The sequence below is a fragment of the Castor canadensis genome, chromosome 16 (genome assembly GCF_047511655.1).
Source record: "Castor canadensis chromosome 16, mCasCan1.hap1v2, whole genome shotgun sequence".
Taxonomy (NCBI): domain Eukaryota; kingdom Metazoa; phylum Chordata; class Mammalia; order Rodentia; family Castoridae; genus Castor; species Castor canadensis.
The window spans coordinates 724821-743098 of NC_133401.1; the positions used below are offsets into that span (position 1 = coordinate 724821).

General features: G+C 40.2%; 1 protein-coding gene across 1 annotated transcript in view; it reads right to left on the bottom strand.

The window, feature by feature from the left end:
- Positions 1-18278, bottom strand: part of Uba2 (ubiquitin like modifier activating enzyme 2) — a 32295-nt gene that overhangs the window by 7590 nt on the left and 6427 nt on the right. The window contains exons 5-13 of the mRNA XM_020180365.2: positions 16869-16969; positions 15112-15233; positions 13211-13278; positions 12661-12782; positions 9052-9151; positions 8065-8231; positions 5045-5138; positions 4838-4950; positions 629-784 (exon numbers count right to left, since the gene is read on the bottom strand). Of these exons, the coding sequence (XP_020035954.1) occupies positions 629-784; positions 4838-4950; positions 5045-5138; positions 8065-8231; positions 9052-9151; positions 12661-12782; positions 13211-13278; positions 15112-15233; positions 16869-16969 (1043 nt within the window). The remainder of the gene's footprint in view (positions 1-628; positions 785-4837; positions 4951-5044; positions 5139-8064; positions 8232-9051; positions 9152-12660; positions 12783-13210; positions 13279-15111; positions 15234-16868; positions 16970-18278) is intronic.

Below are 18278 nucleotides of genomic sequence, written 5' to 3' on the forward strand. Positions count from 1 at the left end.
TTAGAAGGACTCTAAGAGCTAGGACGTATCTTAAACCCCCATTTCCCTCCCTTCAGTTCTCACATAAAGCCAGTTAAGCAAATGCTATCATCTCTTCATGGACTAACAGTATACAGAATCAGGTCAGGACACCTTAACCCAGATGTCAGAAAAAGCAAGGGTCCTCTAATCTCATGGGAGTGGCACTGTCCAATATCCAAACCACATGAAACAGACCCTGTAATACAAAGCTGGTAACTGGCGTGTTCCTCTGATGGTGACAGAGAATTCTGCATCCTTTGCTCAGGAATGCGTGCAAATACTTGTCTGTTCACTGCCACAACCAGGACTATTGAAGGATACCTTTTATCTACCTCCTCTGTGGAAAACAAAGAGCCAGGCTTGCGTACCTGTGGTGTGTATTAAAGCCATATACACCTACACCTTGAGATAATATGCCTGTAGACAGGAGGCACACGTATGTGTAGGAATCAGACAGAAAAGCCAGCAGGAATCCAGACAGTGAAATAACCCAGGAAATCAGTGCAATTTACTTTAGCAGTCAGTTATTAGCTAGTTTCTTATCATAGTAATACTATAAATTTGATTTTTTTTCATGAAGGAAAAGAGAACCAACCCCTGTACTCACCTTATCTTGTAATGTGAGGACAGTCACTTTGTGGACATTTAGCCGTACAGTCACCTCTGGCTTGCTGGCACATACATAACAATTAGGGTTGGGAGGATCCAGTGCACAAGGCACAAGGAGCTTCTTCCTTGGGTTTGGTTGCTTATTCAAAAAAATCTTCAGAGAAAAAATACAAACGACAATCAGAAGTATGAGTTACAGGTTTATACACCCAACTAAAATACAATTCAAAGTGACTTGAAAATTTCCCTGCAGATGCCAAAAAGAATGAGGAAAACCATGACCTTCCTAAAACCCTAGTTTTCCAACCTTTTCTAATCAGCTACCATGTAAAAGGCGGGGCTTACAGTAAAGATGCCACTTTTGTCTCTTACACAACTCTAGACAGTCACACGGGCCTCTGGGTATCACCATTCCACCAGCTTCTGGGTGTCCTTCCCAGTATTTATCCTCACCAACATCTGGCAATTCTGGCAATTCTGATGCCTGGAACCAAAGTGACTGTTCTGACTATGATAATAACACTTATATATTTATGGGGAAAATTAATGTATTTCTGGTAGCAATACCATTCCTCTCTACCTAAATAAGCAAACAAACAAAAACAATTAAGTACCAAGGCAAATAAAAACTTACACTGAAATTCAGAAAGGCCCTAATGTCATGCTACAACAAAGTCTGGTGTACACTAGTAAGGATCAACACAAATAAATGTCAGGAGAAATACAATCTTCACTGTGACCACAATGTAGCACTGCATTTCTGAAATGAACTGCTTCTAAAGGAGAACCCTACAGATTCTCTCAAGCTTAAAGAGTAAAGCTCCCTTGATAATTTTTCCACACAATGAATACTGCTCATGTAGCAGAGCTGAGGCAAACTGGCCAGGCTAAGCAGGGCAGAAGGAGGGAAAGACTTGATTTTGCACTTCCCAGAAGGTAAGCCTACTCTGGGAAATCAAGACTAATAAAACATGATGACTCTGGCTGGAAGTGTAATCTGCAGTAACAAAATGTCTTTTTCTCGTCTTTTTAGTTGGTGGTCCTGGAGTTTGAACTCAGGGCTTCGCACTTGAGAGGTAGGTGCTCTACTGCTTGAGTCTTGCCTCCAGCCCTCCAGTAACAAATTTTTTTTAATTGCCATCACTGTAAATAACCAGGATAGTATTAGCCCACTTTGTATTAATTTATAAATATGAACAAATGAAATCTAGACATGTAATTATTAACACTCCTAGAGTGGGCTAGAACTGAGCAGCAAAGAAATCAGAAGGATGTTACAGGAAATAGTAGATACCTTAATAAGCTCGATAATAAGGATTGTTTGTGAGTTCAAAGGGAGACTGAGACCACAAGAAAAGTTCATTTTGCTATAAAAAGGCAGAAAAATTTGAAAAGTTCCTAGAAATTAAAAATATAGCAGCCAAAATAAAAGTTTAAATAGAAAGTTGATCCAATTCCCAGGAGCATACCAAAAAAGGTTACTGAAGCACTCTACATGCACATATGAAAACAGAATAATGAAATCAGTTAAAAATTACTTAGACGGGCCATAGCTCACACCTGTAATCCTAGCTACTTGGGAGGCACAGACCTGGACGACGGCAGTTCCAGCCTAGCTAGGGCAAAAGTTTCCAACACCCATCTCAACCGACAGACGCTGGGCTTGGTAGCACTCACCTACCATCGCAGTTACGTAGGAAGCGTAACTAGGACTGCAGTGCAGGCCAGCCATGGCATAAACCAAGACTCCAGTGAAAAATTAACACAAAAGGGGTACAGTGCATGTCTACCAAGCACAAGGACCTGAGCTCAAACCCCAGGACCACCAAAAACAAAACAAAGGTTTAAAAAAGGGGGAAGGGGAGAACAAAGAGTAACAGAGGGTGAATTTGATCCAAGTATGGAATCATCCTAGGTGCCCATCAACAGATGGAAGGATAAAGAAAATGTGGCAATATATACAAAGAATACAGTTCAGTCACAATGGAAAATGCAATCATGTCATTTGCAGGAAAATGGACAGAACTATAGATCACGTTAAGTAAAAAGGAGCCAGACTGAGAATGACAAATATCACACTTCCCCTCATACATGGAATACAGATCCATAAATACAAGCAAGAAAATATGTACCTGGGGCGGGGAGAGAGAGGAGGAGAATGAATAATAAAAAGAAGCTATGAATCAGGGAGGGGGATCAGGGAGGCGGATAGTCAGTAGGATCACAGGAAACCCATTATTTGGCACATACACAAAAAGAATGAAAACCAGGGTGGGACCCTGGGGAGAGCAGAGTTGGGCATGGTGGTACACACAAGGCCCTTAATTCCAGCACTCAGGAGGTACAGGTAAAAGGATCATGAGTATGAGTCTAGCCTAAAACCCTGTGTCAACAAATACATAAAATAACATAAAAAATACATTAAAAAAATAAAACACTGTCTCAAGAGTAAACAGAAGGGTGTCTGCCTAGCAAGGGTCCCTGAGTTCAAACCCCAATGCTGGGGGGAAAGAAAAAAGTACACAGAAAAATAGCTTTGTAATAGAAATAGCAAAGCTGGGAACTGGTGCTCACGCTTGTAAACTTGGCTACTCAGGAGGCAGAGATCAGGAGGATCGTGGTTTGAAGCCAGCCCGGGAAAATAACTTGCAAGACTCTATCTCAAAAAAAAAAAAAACCTTTACAAAAGAGGACAGGTGGAGTGGCTCAAGCTGTAGGCCCTGAGTTCAAACCCCAGTACTGGGAAAAATAAAATAAAAATGAGAAAAATTATCTTGTCCTTGGTGCTTAGTGAAATGGAGAGTTATCTCTCAAGCCATTATAATATGATTTGCTATTTGAATACATATGGATTAAAAAAACTAAAGCTGAGAATTTAACGGTGGTCCTGTGCTGGGTGTAGTGGAGTGCACCTGTAATCCCAGCATGTGGGAGGCTTGATACAAGAGGATCTGGAGTACATAGCTCCAAAAAATAAATAAACTCCCAAAAGGGAATACAAAGAAACCCTATAAAACAAGCTTCTGTTAAAGCAATAAATGTTTTAAAGTGGCCCTTGATTGGTAGTGCTCTAAGCACCCAAATACAAGCACAAAGGTAAGAACTATCCCAGATACAATTCTAAAAGACATGAATTCAGTTTTAAAAGATCGTAAACTGTAAGTAGATAAAATATGAGATCTAGAAGAAACAACAGGAAACATATCCATAAAGATTTCACACTTCAAATACAAAATATAAACAATGTGCTTTCTTATAAATTTTTAAGAGGTTGACTATAAAATAAAAAGAATAAAAAAAAACAAAGAATCAAGACCAAGGGATAACAAAATGACCAAGCAAAGTTTTTAAATCATGTAGGACTCTTAGAATTGAAAAAGCTTAGTATGAAGATCTCATAATGAATTTCTCCAAAAATGCAGTGATTTAGAAATGTTACCAGCAAATTAGCTTCTATTTCTGTTTATTACCCAAAAATAAAAAGCGGGGCTTTTTATCATCCTAGCTACTTGGGAGGTGAAGATTGAGAGGACAGTGGCTTGAGACCAGCTGGGCAATCAACCAATAAGCTGGGCATGGTGGCACACACCTGCTACCCCAGCCACATGAGAGGATGTGGGTAGGATGATGGTCTGAATCTGGCCACAGGCAAAAAAAAAAAAAAAAAGCTGGAGACTACCTGAAAAATACCTATGTAAAAAGGGCTGGGGGGGCATGGCTTAAGTGGTAGACAGATGTCTAGCAGGTTGAGGCCCTGAATACAAACAACAGTGCCACCAAAGTAAAATAATAAAAATCAAATGTGCAGCTGAGCGACAGTGGCTCACATCTGTAATCCTAGATACTTGGGAGGCTGAGATCAGGAAGATCGCAGTTTGAGGCCAGCCTGGGTAAATGGTTCTCAAGACCCCATCTCCAAAATAACCACAACAAAATGGCTGGAGGTGTGGCTCAAGCGGTAGAGCGCCTGCTTTGTAAGTATGAAGCCCTGAGTTCAAACCCCAGTCTCACAAAATATAAAGAAAGAAAGAAAGAAAGAAAAACAAGGAAATGTGTTTTTTCTATTGCAATTTCCAGAAAGCTTAAACACTCTCACACACTTATTTTTCCATTTCTCTAAACTAATTTTGGTTTAAAAACTGTTCATTTAACGTGCTGTATTATAAACTTAAGAGGTTGAGTATAAAATGCAAATAGAGATACTCACTGTTCTACACTGGTCTACTTTTCCTGATAAAATCTTCAATCCTTCCAGCACTATCAACCCGGCAATTACTGCATTAGTAGTAGCAATAGCAGGAATTATGTTCCCTGCCATTGCTAGGGGGAGAAAAGATGAACATGCTTAGCTTTTAACAAAGAAAAAAGCAACTCTGAGGCTTGGAAGAGATGAATGAATTACCAAACAACTTACATTTTATATCAAATCTGCTCTTCATATTCATACTGAAAATATGCATCCTGAGATTTGCAGCTGAAGTAACGAAATCCATCGCAGATGGGTCATCCTGCCAAGAACACAAATAATTTCACATGTTTATAACACTGCAGAGAGTACAGTTCACCAGAACAAGAGGTGGTCTTGAGAGAGAGGCTCACCAGGTAAGGCCTTGCAGTAAGGAGCAGAGAGTCTCAGCTTCTGACAATTACACCAACACCCACCCTGGTTCCAAGAAATCATTCTTGCTTTAAAAATGCACTGGCCCCTACACTGCCCCTTGCCAGCTCGAAGAAGCCAGAGCGAACACGACACCCCCCTTCCTTAACAAACAAAAAAGGGAGGAATGTGGTAATAATGGCGCCGATAGGTTTCAGTTCTTACTGCATCTTTAAGCTTCTGTTTTCCAGGGTCACGGTGCTGCCTCCCAGGGTCACAGTCCAGCCTCAAGTCTAGCTTGAATCCTCCTTCTGCCCCAACCTCCAATCAGCATGAACCATAAGATCCTAACCAACCAGATCATGCTGAGTCCCACTGAGGGGTATTTAAGCCCCTGCCCCTCTCTCCCTCTCTCTCTTGGCTCTCTGCTCTCTCCCTCTCCCACCCGGCAATAAAGAATCTCTTGGCCAGAAAAAAAAAAAAAATGCACTGGAGTTTACGGGTATACATCAGAACACCAAATCCATTCACTGGCAATGGCAACCCTTTTCTGGGGTCCATTAGTAATGAGCAGGTTGCTAGACAAGCACAGAGTCCAGGTAGGAATGACTGAGGCTGCTTGACAAGTGTTTTGTCTCACTAAAGAAAGCTTCAGAAAGACCTAGAATATTCTTTTCAGCTCTCCTCCAGACTCCCTTCACATATAGCAGTCTCCCAGCTGTGCTGTTTCTTCAGATACAGCAAGACAAAGTTTTCCCTTTACATTTTGCCTAATTAGATTTCAGCGAGACTTCCTGCTCTGCACTGAGAAGACGTACCGCAAGACATAAGAAAAAGCAATGTATGCACCCGCCATGCTATGTCATGTCCTGTGATGCCCTGGGACTCTGAAGGGCCCCACCAGCGAAAATTCACCAGATGTGCTCCCTCAATTTTCAACTGCAGCATACAGAATTCTTCAGTGTAAGGACTTACCAACAAATATTACTATTTTACTCAACCTTTGGGTCATTTTTAGCAAATGAGAAAGACCACCACCAAAGGTGAATGCCGTGTTTCGTACAGCTCATGTTCCTGAATGAAGCAAAGGATCAGAGAGCTTCACATTAGCTCAGAATCATGTGTCTAGCTCAACTCTAAATCCGAGACATTAGTCAATGCAAGACTGGTTCTGCTTCTGTCGGTAAATTCTTCTTTTTTTTTTTTAAATGGTACTAGGGTTTGAATTCCAGGCCTCATGCTTGGTAGGCCTCGTGCTCTACCACTTGAGCCATTCTGCCAGCCCTTTTTGTGTTGCATATTGTCAACTTAGGGTCTCTCGAAATATTTATCCAGAGCTGGCTTCAAACCTCAATCCTCCTGATCTCAGCCTCCCAAGTACCTAGGACTACAGGCATGAGGCACCAGCATCCAGTTGGTAAATTCTTGAGCGGGATGTGACTGACTAGATGGAAAAGATGCTTTTTACTCTTAAAGAATAAAGGAAAAAAAAGCAGGACAGGATGTGAGTTCTCCATATCCTCACTAACTGGCAAGTCCACCTGCCTGAGCAGCTCTCAACACTGTGAGAAAGACTGAGTATGTGCCATCAAGAGCTTCCTGTTTCAACTGGCTTGTAATACCATCAGGTGAGACTACTCAAGAGGATAACAATTCCAGTTCCAAGGTTATTTATTTGTTAATAAAGAACTGTTAAAAACTTTCCACATCACTAGAATAATAACAACAATGAAAATATTTTAAAAGTTACCATTTATATCACATAAACCCAAGAGACTAATGTTTATTAAAAAATCTCAAAAATAGAACAGGCGGGGCACAAAGATGGGGGGGTGTTAAATCTCAAAAATGTAAGTTTACTAACTTCATTTGAAATGTCTGATTCACCCAAACTTCCATAATTTGTATGCACAAGGTTATCTTAGGTTTCTAAAACTGGCCAAACTTTCCCTTACCTTAAAACCCATGGCAGATCTCCCTCCTCCCTGAGTGCTGGGGATGGAACTCAGTGCCTCAAACATGCTAGGCAAGTGCTCTACCAATTAGCTACATCCTCAGCACCCTGCGGCAAATCGTTACCCAAAGAGCATACGTATTTTATCAGATAAATTAATTTTTATCTGCAATTAAAACAACAGTTAAGATTTAAACGGGGTGGGGGGAGGTGGCTCAAATAAAGTATATACATGTAAGTAAATGTAAAAACGATAAAATTGTATTTTAAAAGATTTAAACATACCATTTACTCCTAATTCATCTAACTGAAATACGATTAAATATCACTTTCACCTCAATAATTAATTATACCTCATCTTTGCACTGCGAGGTCTTTCTCTCAGAGCCCTAAATAGTTAAGCTACAGCTCTGAAGGCTGGGGACGCAGCTCAATGGTACAATGCGTACCTAGCATGCACGAGGCTCTGAGGGGAGAATGGCAATTCTATGACTTTAGAGTCAAATCAGGCCAAAGGAGCCACTGCCTCCAAAAGCATTTTAATTTTGACTTCTATTAACACATCTGTTACACAGCTTTAAATCTATTTTCCTAAGTCAGTGAAACATTTCAATCTAAAATCCTCAACAATTTTCCAGTCAAGATAATTATAAACCATGAATATATTACTAGAGTCCAAGATGAAGTTTTATGATATTGCTTAAAATCATGTGTAAGAAATTTGTATTTCAAATGTAGTAAAGAGGTGAAAACATGCAAACCAAATTAAACAAATTTCCTCAAAATCCGGTAGAATATCCAAATACTGCTCACTTCTATTACAGCTCAAGAATTAAAGTGTGCATTTATTATTACGTAACTGATAGACATTTTCAAAACAAACCTTATCCCATACGAGCTCCGCTCCATCTCCTTTTTCTGCTAAATGAACTCTCAGAGTCTCGATGCTCTTTGAAAAAAGACTCGCATAGCTCTTCACATCTAGAACCTGCTGGTCTTTCAGACCTAACTGGGGTTCACTTTGTTGGTCTGATAGATTAGTTTCTTCTCCTTAAAGAAAAAAAAAAATAAGATTTCAATAATAAACATCCTATCTCTAATAAATTCAACCCTTGACCATCAAGGGAAAAAAGGTAAATGAATGCCATTGAAATAATTATAAATACAACAGTATGTGTAAGAAACTGTCAAAGTTGAGATGGGAAAGGTGTAAGGCCATATCAGGGCCTCACAGGGTTAGGATGACAGGACAAGCGTCATGGCAGCACAGCCACACTGAGTAAGAGGAGCCTCTGGAGTCACACTGCCTGGTGAGTATACCACACTGCCAAGAACTGTCCCAAGTAACGCTTCACATAGTGCTGTGCACTGCGTACAACTGTCATGCAGTCATATAAACGGGGGATGGTGCATCAAGGAGTCATGGGATAAGGAAGTCATCACTGCAAGTCTTCATCCCCTTCATTTAAAATTTAAAAATGCGTTTTCAAATTAAGTTGAGATCCTTACAAGGATATAAAGATGGATGAACTCATCACAACACTTTATTTCAGAGAATAATAAAGTAATTACATGTTAAGTAACTAGCTAAATAATACTGACTGAAAAAAGCCAGTTAGTACATAAACAATTCCACTTAGGTGAATGTTATACAAGCCTGCCTGTGTCTGTGTGCACAAAATCAGAAGTCCAGAATACTCCCTAAAATGCTGGTGGTGGCTATTTCTCTAAGTGACTCATGTTAAGTGATTGCCCTCCTTCATACTTTTTCTCAGTTATCTGCATGTGTGAACATATGCCATTGTCAAGAAACAACAGGCTATAAAAACACTTCAGGTGAAGGAATTTCCAACTAAAGAGTGTTCTTTACCTTGACTTTGTACTTCGGCCCAGTCCAATGGAACTGGAGGTTTCCTTTTCCGCCATAGTTTGTCCATTGACAACAAATACCTGATATCATCTTTAAAAAGCTTAAAACAAAACAAAATGAACAAAAAATGAGGGGGAAAAGAAAAAGGTAAGTTGCATTAACCCTCCGAGCTCAAGTGGAAATGGTAATACATCAAAATTTCACTGACTGATTATAAATATCAAACTACAGAATCTGATGTAAAGACTCCTGTCACATGCCAGCAAAGGAACAAATTTCAAAAGCCAAAAGTTCAAACATTTTTGTAGAAGGACACTTCACACAGAAAACACATGAACCAGTTAAAGCAGAATAGGGGAAGTTGGATTTCTGCTGGGTGACCTATGTCACCTCCCCCAAAAAGTCCCCCAAACTCCACAGAGCTGTGTGAAGCACAATTACACACTAACCTGCTATCAAGTCTGCAGGCTGTGCCAAATGCCAATCAGGACGCATGTTCTAAAAGTGCTCTCCCTCTCAAGGCTCAGAATTTATCTGAACAGCCTGAAATGTGCCCACCCTCTCCAAAAAAACTAGCAAGCATAGAACAAAAATTCTAAGCCAAAATAACCGTTATTGCAAAAATACTATCTGAGGTAGACAAAGAAACTGTCATTTGAAACCGTGTGGTAGGATTTCAGGGAACTTTAACATTTCTCTTCCTTATTTCTATTTTCTATTTTTCATTTATTCAACACACTTCCTGCAGGTACCAGAATATACATTTAACAAAATTTAAAAATCATGGCTGTTTCTACCAAAATGCTCTCAATCCTTAATCGTTGGGAAACAAGACAATACACAAACAATTATAATACAATTTAATTTTTGTGTGAAAATCAAAGTGTGAGCTATGTAGACTTCTGCACCATCTGTCCAGGGAATAAGGAAAGAGAAGGTAACGTCTGAAATGGGTATGAGGGCAAGGAGGTGAAGAGTCCATCATGATTTGGCTGAGAAAAGCCTTCCGGATATGGACACACTGGGAGTCTTCTAAGCATAAACTTTCTTTCTCCTCTGCCCAACTATTACCAAACTCAGAGTTCTGTACTGACACATCTTCTCTTCCCGATGGGTACTGGGTTTGAACTCGGGGTCTCTCGCTTACCACTTGAGCCATACTCGCAGCCATTTTTCCTTTGATTCTCACATGCGGTCTCATGCTGTTTGCTCTGGGCTGGTCTCTGAATACAATCCTGCCCAGGCCTCCGTGCACTCAAGTCACAGATGTGATTTTTGTGAACACAGAGCTTTGAGCCACACCTCCAGTACATTTTGATCTGGTTATTATGAAGGTGGGCTCTCATGAACTATTTGCCTAGGTTGCCCTCGAACTTTCATCCTCCCAATCTCAGCCTCCCAAGTGGTTAGGATTACAGGCATGAGCCACTAACACCCAGCCTTGCTAACTTTTTTCGTGGTATGGCCTCAAACTTCGAACCTATCTCTGCCTCTCAAGTAGTTGGGATTACAGGTGTGAGCTGGCATGCCCAGCCCTGACTCCTCTTCTCACTCTATCCTGACATATCCTGTCCATACTCATTATTCAATCAAGTGTAACCCTGGTCCAGGCCTCTCTACCTACAGTCACCTGGCATTGCTCTAATGCTGCAGAACAATGCTAACAAGTCTGAAACAATGCTAACAAGTGCACCTCCTCCTGCACTCCCCACCCCACACATTCACTTCACACGCCAGCTGTCTCGGGGGCAGCACCTCTGCTCCACAGACACAGGATCGAGTCCTGCTGCTCCTCATCGCATGTGCACAGTGTGGCTGAGTCTACTTTCTCCGTGTCCCATGGGAATGCAGCTGATTTTTCCTGTGGATTACACTGACACTGCACAACTCCAGTGCACACTACATGACTTTCTGGTCCTACATTGGTACAGTGCATCCAGACTCAGAGTGATCCTCCAAGTCTCCCTTTCAATGAGTCCCTGTTTTTGCTGTAGTTATTTTTCACATAGGGTCTCAGAAATTTTTGCCTCCCACATGGCTGGGATTATAGTTGTGCACCATGCCTGGCTTATTTGTTGAGATGAAGTGTCACTAACTTTGCTCAGCTGATCTCAAACCACAATCCTCTCGATCTCTGCCTCCTACGGAGCTACGATTACAGATATGAGCCACTATGCCTGGCTTAGAAACCAGTTTGAAAACTATTGCTGCTGTCCACATCAGAGTTTAGTGCACTTAAAAGTATAACTGAAACAAAATGATTTTCCAAGAAAAGGGCTTTGTGAGGAAATAAATGCTTAAAGAGGCAGCTGAGCACCATGGCCCACGCCTATAATCCTAGTTATTCAGTAAGCAAACATCAGGATAGAAGTTCAAAGCCAGCCCAAGCAAATAGTGGTAAAGTACCTATCTAGCAGGCATGAAGTCCTGCATTCAAACCCCAGCACTGCCTCCCCCCACCCTTCAAAAAATATACATATATAAAATAAAGGCTTCAGAGACTCATCTTGAGGCTGGAGTTTAGTTTAGTCATAGAGTGCTTGCCTAGCATGCAAGAGGTCTTGGGTTCTGTGAAGGAGAAGAGGAGAGAGAGGGAAGGAAGGGAGGCAGCAGCACACACAGACACAGAGACACACAGACACGACCATGTAACATGGTAACCACGGCGGAAAGGAGGTGAAGTACAGCTGAGGACAGCCACAGGGCTTCTGTTTAACAGCAGGATTTGTGCATGCTGGAGAGCAGACCAAAGGGGCCTAGGAGGAAAGACTGAAAATACAGAGCTGGGGGAAAACCCTCTTTGAAGAAAAAAAAAAAAAAGGGAAAGAAAGAAGGTAAGCGAAGGAGTTTGCATTTACCAAAACAGACCTCTCTCCAACATAAGCAAAGAGACAAGAGCTTGCAGTAAAGTATACTCTGTCAACAGGTAAAAATGCCAATGATGTCAAACCTATTAATACACTCTTGCTTTAGGTCATGTGCTAAGCAAGGGTAGCAGCAGAACTGTATTAGGCCACCTGTGTGTCACTTAAAGAAGAGCTGAGAGAGTGCCAAGTATTTACTGTGATAAGACTTGCCAGGGGGTCAAGACAGAATAAAAAACTTTTTAAAACACAGGGCCCTCTAAGCAATGATTAGATAGATTCAATTAAAACAGTCTGTACATGTCTGTAGAAATCTCAGCAGAAAAGAACACACTGGTGAAGAAGATTCCACCAAGAACAGGAAGCTGAGGACTGAAGCACAATTTAGAAAACGTCAAGCTGTCAAAAGAAGAATGAAGCAGGAAAGAGACAAAACTGAAGGTGAGAAGCAACAGGAGCCAAGATTGGCTAGAGAGAAAACCAGGCCCCTGTATCGCCTACAGAGATGCTGTATTTATATTGAGCACAGGTGCTAAAATTTCCAAACCTGCTTAACCTGACCACATCAATCATTTTATAGGACAACAAAGATACTAATTCAATTTCCTGCCCTACTTTCAGACAATTAGAATAACAAATCTACACACATTTACTACAGAATATAAACCTAGCTGAAGATGTAATTTGGTGGTTAGAGTGGTTGCATTCAGTTTGATCCGGGAGGCGGTGGTGGAGGGAACCTAACCTTGGTGAAAAGTTTAACTGGGTCATATCCAGTTGACTTAGCCCATTCCTTAGTAGAAATACGTTTGATATCACCATCCTCGTTCGATGCTCGGGCTCTGGCTTCAGCTTCTGTTGGTTCCCCTACAAAACAAACATCATTTATTTTCAATGTCCAATTGAGTTCTCACTTCTGGGAGAAAAATCACTCATGAAGTCACCAGTGTTCTATGCCTTATGAGTTCAAAGAAAGTAACAAACTCATCAGCATCTTTTTCTGTTCAGTTTCGGAAGGCCAAATGGAGGACAGTTCAAAGCACAGTCCTGCCATCAGCTCTAATTATCAGATTTGTAAAATTTTTCACCTTTATTTCCTTTCTAATGAAATGAACTCTCCTTCTGGTATACATAGTTTTAAAAATGAAATGGCAAATGTTAAGCATGCAATATGTTAATATTATCTAGAACATAACAGCAACTGTTATTTTTCTCTTAAAATAACTTACTAATTACATGAGAAAAATAAAGGTAGTACTACTAATAAGAAAACACATGCCAAATGGTTTACTTACAGGCAGCTTCAGGGTCAGCTCTGTCTGGAGACACTTCCTGATCAGCATCCTCTTCCCCAAACAACTGGCTATAATTTAAGAACGTTAAATATTTATGTACAAGGCATTCTGAACAAGTGAGTCGTTTTTCCTACTTTCTTCACAAACATCTAATTTAGAATATCAGTTAGTGGGGATAAAGGGCAAACAACTAATAAATTATACCTAAAGCAATCTGATTAGATAGCTGGCATGATAACACAATCCACAACACAAACAAGGCTAAATTTTATCAGACCTGTGTCTATTCTTATCAGCCAGGCTCTGCATGTTCCAATGCTAAAATCTGTGATTAAGAAAACAGGCAAGCTCTGGTAGCTCACACCTGTAATCCTAGCTACTTGTGAGAGTAAGATCCAGTGGATCTCGGTTTGAGACCAGCCCTGGCAAATAGCTTTAAAGATCCCCATCTCCAAACTAACCATCCAGGATGGACCGGAAGCGCAGTTCACACAAGAGAGCACCTACTCTGCAAGCGTGAAGCAGTGAGTTCAAACCCGAGTCCCGCCAAAATTAAAAAACAAGCATTAGACACAGTCAGCTCTTGTTAAAGGGAAAAAAGAAAAAAAGCAAGTAGCTTTTATATTCCTTCTTGAGGTAAGATTTGAGTTTCACAATAGTTTGTGAAGTACATCTGCAACCACTGCTCAAAAAACACTACATGGCAGGGTCTTGTTCTAGAGAAAGTCAGCAGTAATAAGGTACTTTCTTTTTAGGATACTATGTATCTTTACTCCTGCAAGTCTTAGGAAATAACATAGAACCTATCAAACTGACATTTCCCTTTGTTAATCTCCTTATCCTACAAGCTGTTTAACAATTCTCACAGATATAAAACTTCCCAAACTTTCCTTAAACATATGACTTAAGGTCTGGAGTTGTAGTTCAGGTGGTAGAGCACCGGCCTGGCAAGCTCAAGACCCTGAGTACAAACCATTGCACCAATGAACAAACAACACAGACTGGCAATTTTCTTTCTCTTTGACATCAAGACTCTGGGATAATTTACCTAAGAGCAGGATAATACATTCTTTTTTAAGTATGGTGGGATTCAGAAGCAAAACAATTTGCTATAAATTTGCTATATTACTCGGAATAGCTTAAATTATTAAATCTAAGATATACTGTATTTAGATTTCTATTTCTTTCAGCTTTGTAAAAATTTTGAAGTGAATTATCTATATTATTAAACTTTCGATGTATTGGCATGTCCTCTCATTTTCATCCTTTTTATCACAATAGCTACGGAAGCTGTGTTAAACTCATGTCCTCCCTTTAGCTTTTATCACATCTCCCTTATCTGGTAATGGAATGCCCTAGGGTTTTTTCGCTCTTATCGCCAACTATATCCTTCCTTTTCCACTTAATTGTTTTAGTGTATTCTCTGGTTTCATTCACTCAGCTAAACTGATCAGTTAGCTGGATCATTCGGTCATTAATATTCAACCTCTCTTCGTGTATGTAAACTTCTAACTTTTCTTCCAATACACTCAAACACCCTGCACTTTCTAGTCAGGGCTGCTACAAAATTGTTCTGGGACTGAACCCAGGGTGTGAGCATATTAGGCAAGCACTCTACATCCCCAGCCTCCCAAAGTATTTTTAACTTGCATTGTAATTTCTTTTCTAACTAATGGGTGAGTATTTCTAACCAACGGCATTTACTTAGTTAGCTTTCTGTCTCCACCACCAGACTAAGCTTCCTAAATCTCATCTATGGCATGAAAAGAATGCTAAAGAAATGTAACAAAAAAGCTCCTAGAGCACCACTTCACCGTATTTGAACATAAGCACAGCCTAAGACATTTAACTAAAAATGACGTTATCCCCATCATAATGTTCAGAAATATACACTCTCTTACTTGAACAAGTATTTTGCCCAAACGATGCAGTGAATAGGTTCTGAAGGTGTGTTACGAATTGTACAGCCAGGAAAAGTTCTCTGGGTGGGCTTAGGATGACATTCATAACACTCGGTCACGCCCTACAAAGTCAGAACATGAAAAAATATTCCATGATGGTGGTTTTTCAATATTAAAATGTAATACAACCATAAACGCTTCACTCTTTCATCTACATCCCGACCGACCTAGTTTTATGTGGCCAAAGGAATTGCAAACTATTAGTGACTCCAAAAAGCTTTATTTTACAGATAAAGAATCTCTTAATATAAAAGGTATTTAAATCAACCAGAGTCAGAATTAAGACTGAGCCAGGCCTCCTCTGACTCCAAGCCAAGTGAGCATTACTTACACCATGCCAAATAAAACTTACTACACTTCACCAGCCATGGTGGTGCATGCCTATAATCCCAGCCACTAGAGAGGCAGACAAAGGAGGACTGAGGTTTGAAACCAGCCTTAGCAAAGTTTATAGGAGACCCTGATGAAAAATAAACTTAAAAAAAAAGCAAGACTTGAAGGCATGGCTCCTCGAGCGGTTGCACCTCCATGTCAAATGAGTCTTCCTTGATTGTACTAAACCATCAGAAAAACTACCAGCAGACAAACAGCTTTCTAACCAACTTTTTTTAGTATTTCTTAAAGGTGGAAATTTCCCTAAAATCTCACGAAAATTAAGCAAACTACTAACCAAGAGCAATTTGGATACATGGGAAAACCGAGGCATTCCCAAACTTTGCCTGCTTGCTTACTTACTGTTTGTTTTACAACAGGCAGGATCTTGCGACTTTATGTGCCCAGGCTGGCCCTGAATGCTGAGATTACAGGCATGCACCACCATACCTAGGTGGAGCCATTATTTTAACATGAACATGTTGTCAAAAAAAAGTCAGACAAAATTAGCAAAGTTTAAAGTACAGTGTAATTTTCTTTTCATAGTTTCAAAATCTGCAAAAAGGATTCTTCAAATGTATTTAGAATGTTTAATTTCTTAAAAGAACTAAAAGAGAGGACTGGAGGCGTGGCTCAACCGGTAAAGCGCCTGCTGAGCAAGCATGAGGCCCTGAGTTCAAACTTCAATACCACAAAAAAAAATCTGAACAGCAAATGAATTGACATTGGGATTTTATAAAGCTGGGTTATGAGCACACAGATATTTGCTCTATTATTCTTTAGTCATATTTAAATACATGAAATATTTCACAAATACACAGTTCTTTTCTTATCTATACAGATTCCTTTTGAGAAAAAGTAACATATTTATTTGGTCTGGGGATTAATAATAAGCTGAGCCACGCTTTCAGTCCACGAAGTAACTCTTTTAGAAACCTGCTTCACCATCCATCATCTATAGCAAGAGAGGTAGCCTAAGGATCTTTTTTGGTAAGTGTATGATGCTTCCGGTCTAAAGATTTTAACACATAAACTAAACAAAGTGGCACAAAGCCAAAAGATTTCCCCGCCTGTAGTTCTGGGATGCCTTTATAGCATCCTTAGTTTTGGGGTTTATTCCCTCGTAGTGGGGGGGGAGGGGTGCTAGGAATTAAACCTAAGGCCTCAAACATCATCTTCAGGGTTTTTATCTTTTTCAATCTTCAGTTTTATAATGCTGACCTGCTTATACTATATAAATTCAAAATTTATTCTTCCTCCCCCTAAGGTCTCAAATCTCATATAAATATTTGGAAAAAACAACAACAAACAAAACCTTTTCTTACCTTTTTGATAGTAGTTACTTGCCCAAGATAACCAGCAGTCCCACTTTCAATAAGAGGGACATCAGCTGCCAGACACATCCTATTAACATGATTTCGGGCGGCTGGAAGAAAAATACTGGTTAGCCAGTGTTATTTTGTTCTGCTTTTGCAGTACCAGGGATCAAACCCAGGGCCTTGAGTATGTGAGGCAAGGGCTCTATCAGTGAGCTCCATGCCTTGCTCCTAAAGTTTTGAAAATACAAACTAGTTATCTTTGATGAGGATGACAACTAGCCAAACTATCTGTTTTTATTTTATGTACAATTTTCTTAGGGCTATTGCCAGAGTAACGCAACTGATTTTTTCTTTTGCTTTTGCAGTGCGGCAGGGCCTTATGCATGCTAGGCGAGTATTCTACCACTGAGCTGCATTCCCAGCCCATCAATATTAATTACAGACATTTCCTTAGCAAAAAATTTCAAATGCAGAAAGTTTATAACAAAAATTCACTCCAGGAAAAGCACTCCCAGACACATTAATTTTATAAATCACCAAACTCCAAAGTGCTGGGGCCAAGGCTATAGCTTGCCTAGTGCATGATGCCTTGGATTCAGCCCCCAGCACTGGGGGGAGAAGAAGAACTGCTGCTTTTCTCTTCTACCGCTGCACCTTAGCTTGCTCCCATTCTAACGTAATTATCAAGGAATGCATGGAGTGAACGAGACACATACAATGGCAACTGAGACCTATCAAAGCAGTTCAATGCTAGGAGAAAAAGACAAGTCCATTCAGGAGTCATCCAGACCTTCAACATTGTGGTTTTGGTATTTCTGGCCCCACATTATTACAAACTGACTTGAAAGAAGAACTTTTACATGTGGAACTAAAAACAAGCAAGAAGTATTAAATATTTTTACTCCAGAAGCACAGCTTTGTTAATGCTAATACCTGATTGTAGGAAACACCATCCTAATATTGTGAGAGCTTATATGGAAAAATAAAATGCATATGCCTAATAGAGTCGAGGCTAGCATGTCGTGGAATCTGACACATCTAAAATAATTTCAGAGCCATGGGTTTTAACTCTAGTATCTTGTCACTTTATTCCCAAGATGCTGGGTTTTTTTTTCCTGACTGAATTTTAGAATCATCTGAGGAGCTCAAAAAAAAAAGGTATTTCAGCCAGGTGCAGGTGGCTCATGCCTGTAATCCTAGCAACTCAGGAGGCAGAAACCAGCCCTGGGCTCAAAAATATCCAACACAAAACAGGGCTGGTGGAGTAGAGCACCTGCCTAGCATGAACCTCCAAGTTCAAACCCCAGTACCACCCGTAAAAAAAGAAAAAGATATTCCAGTCCATTCATTGTTTTAACTGGTCTTGGGTGAGACCTGGGCATTCCCATTTCCTAGATTTCCACATAAATAAAGTCA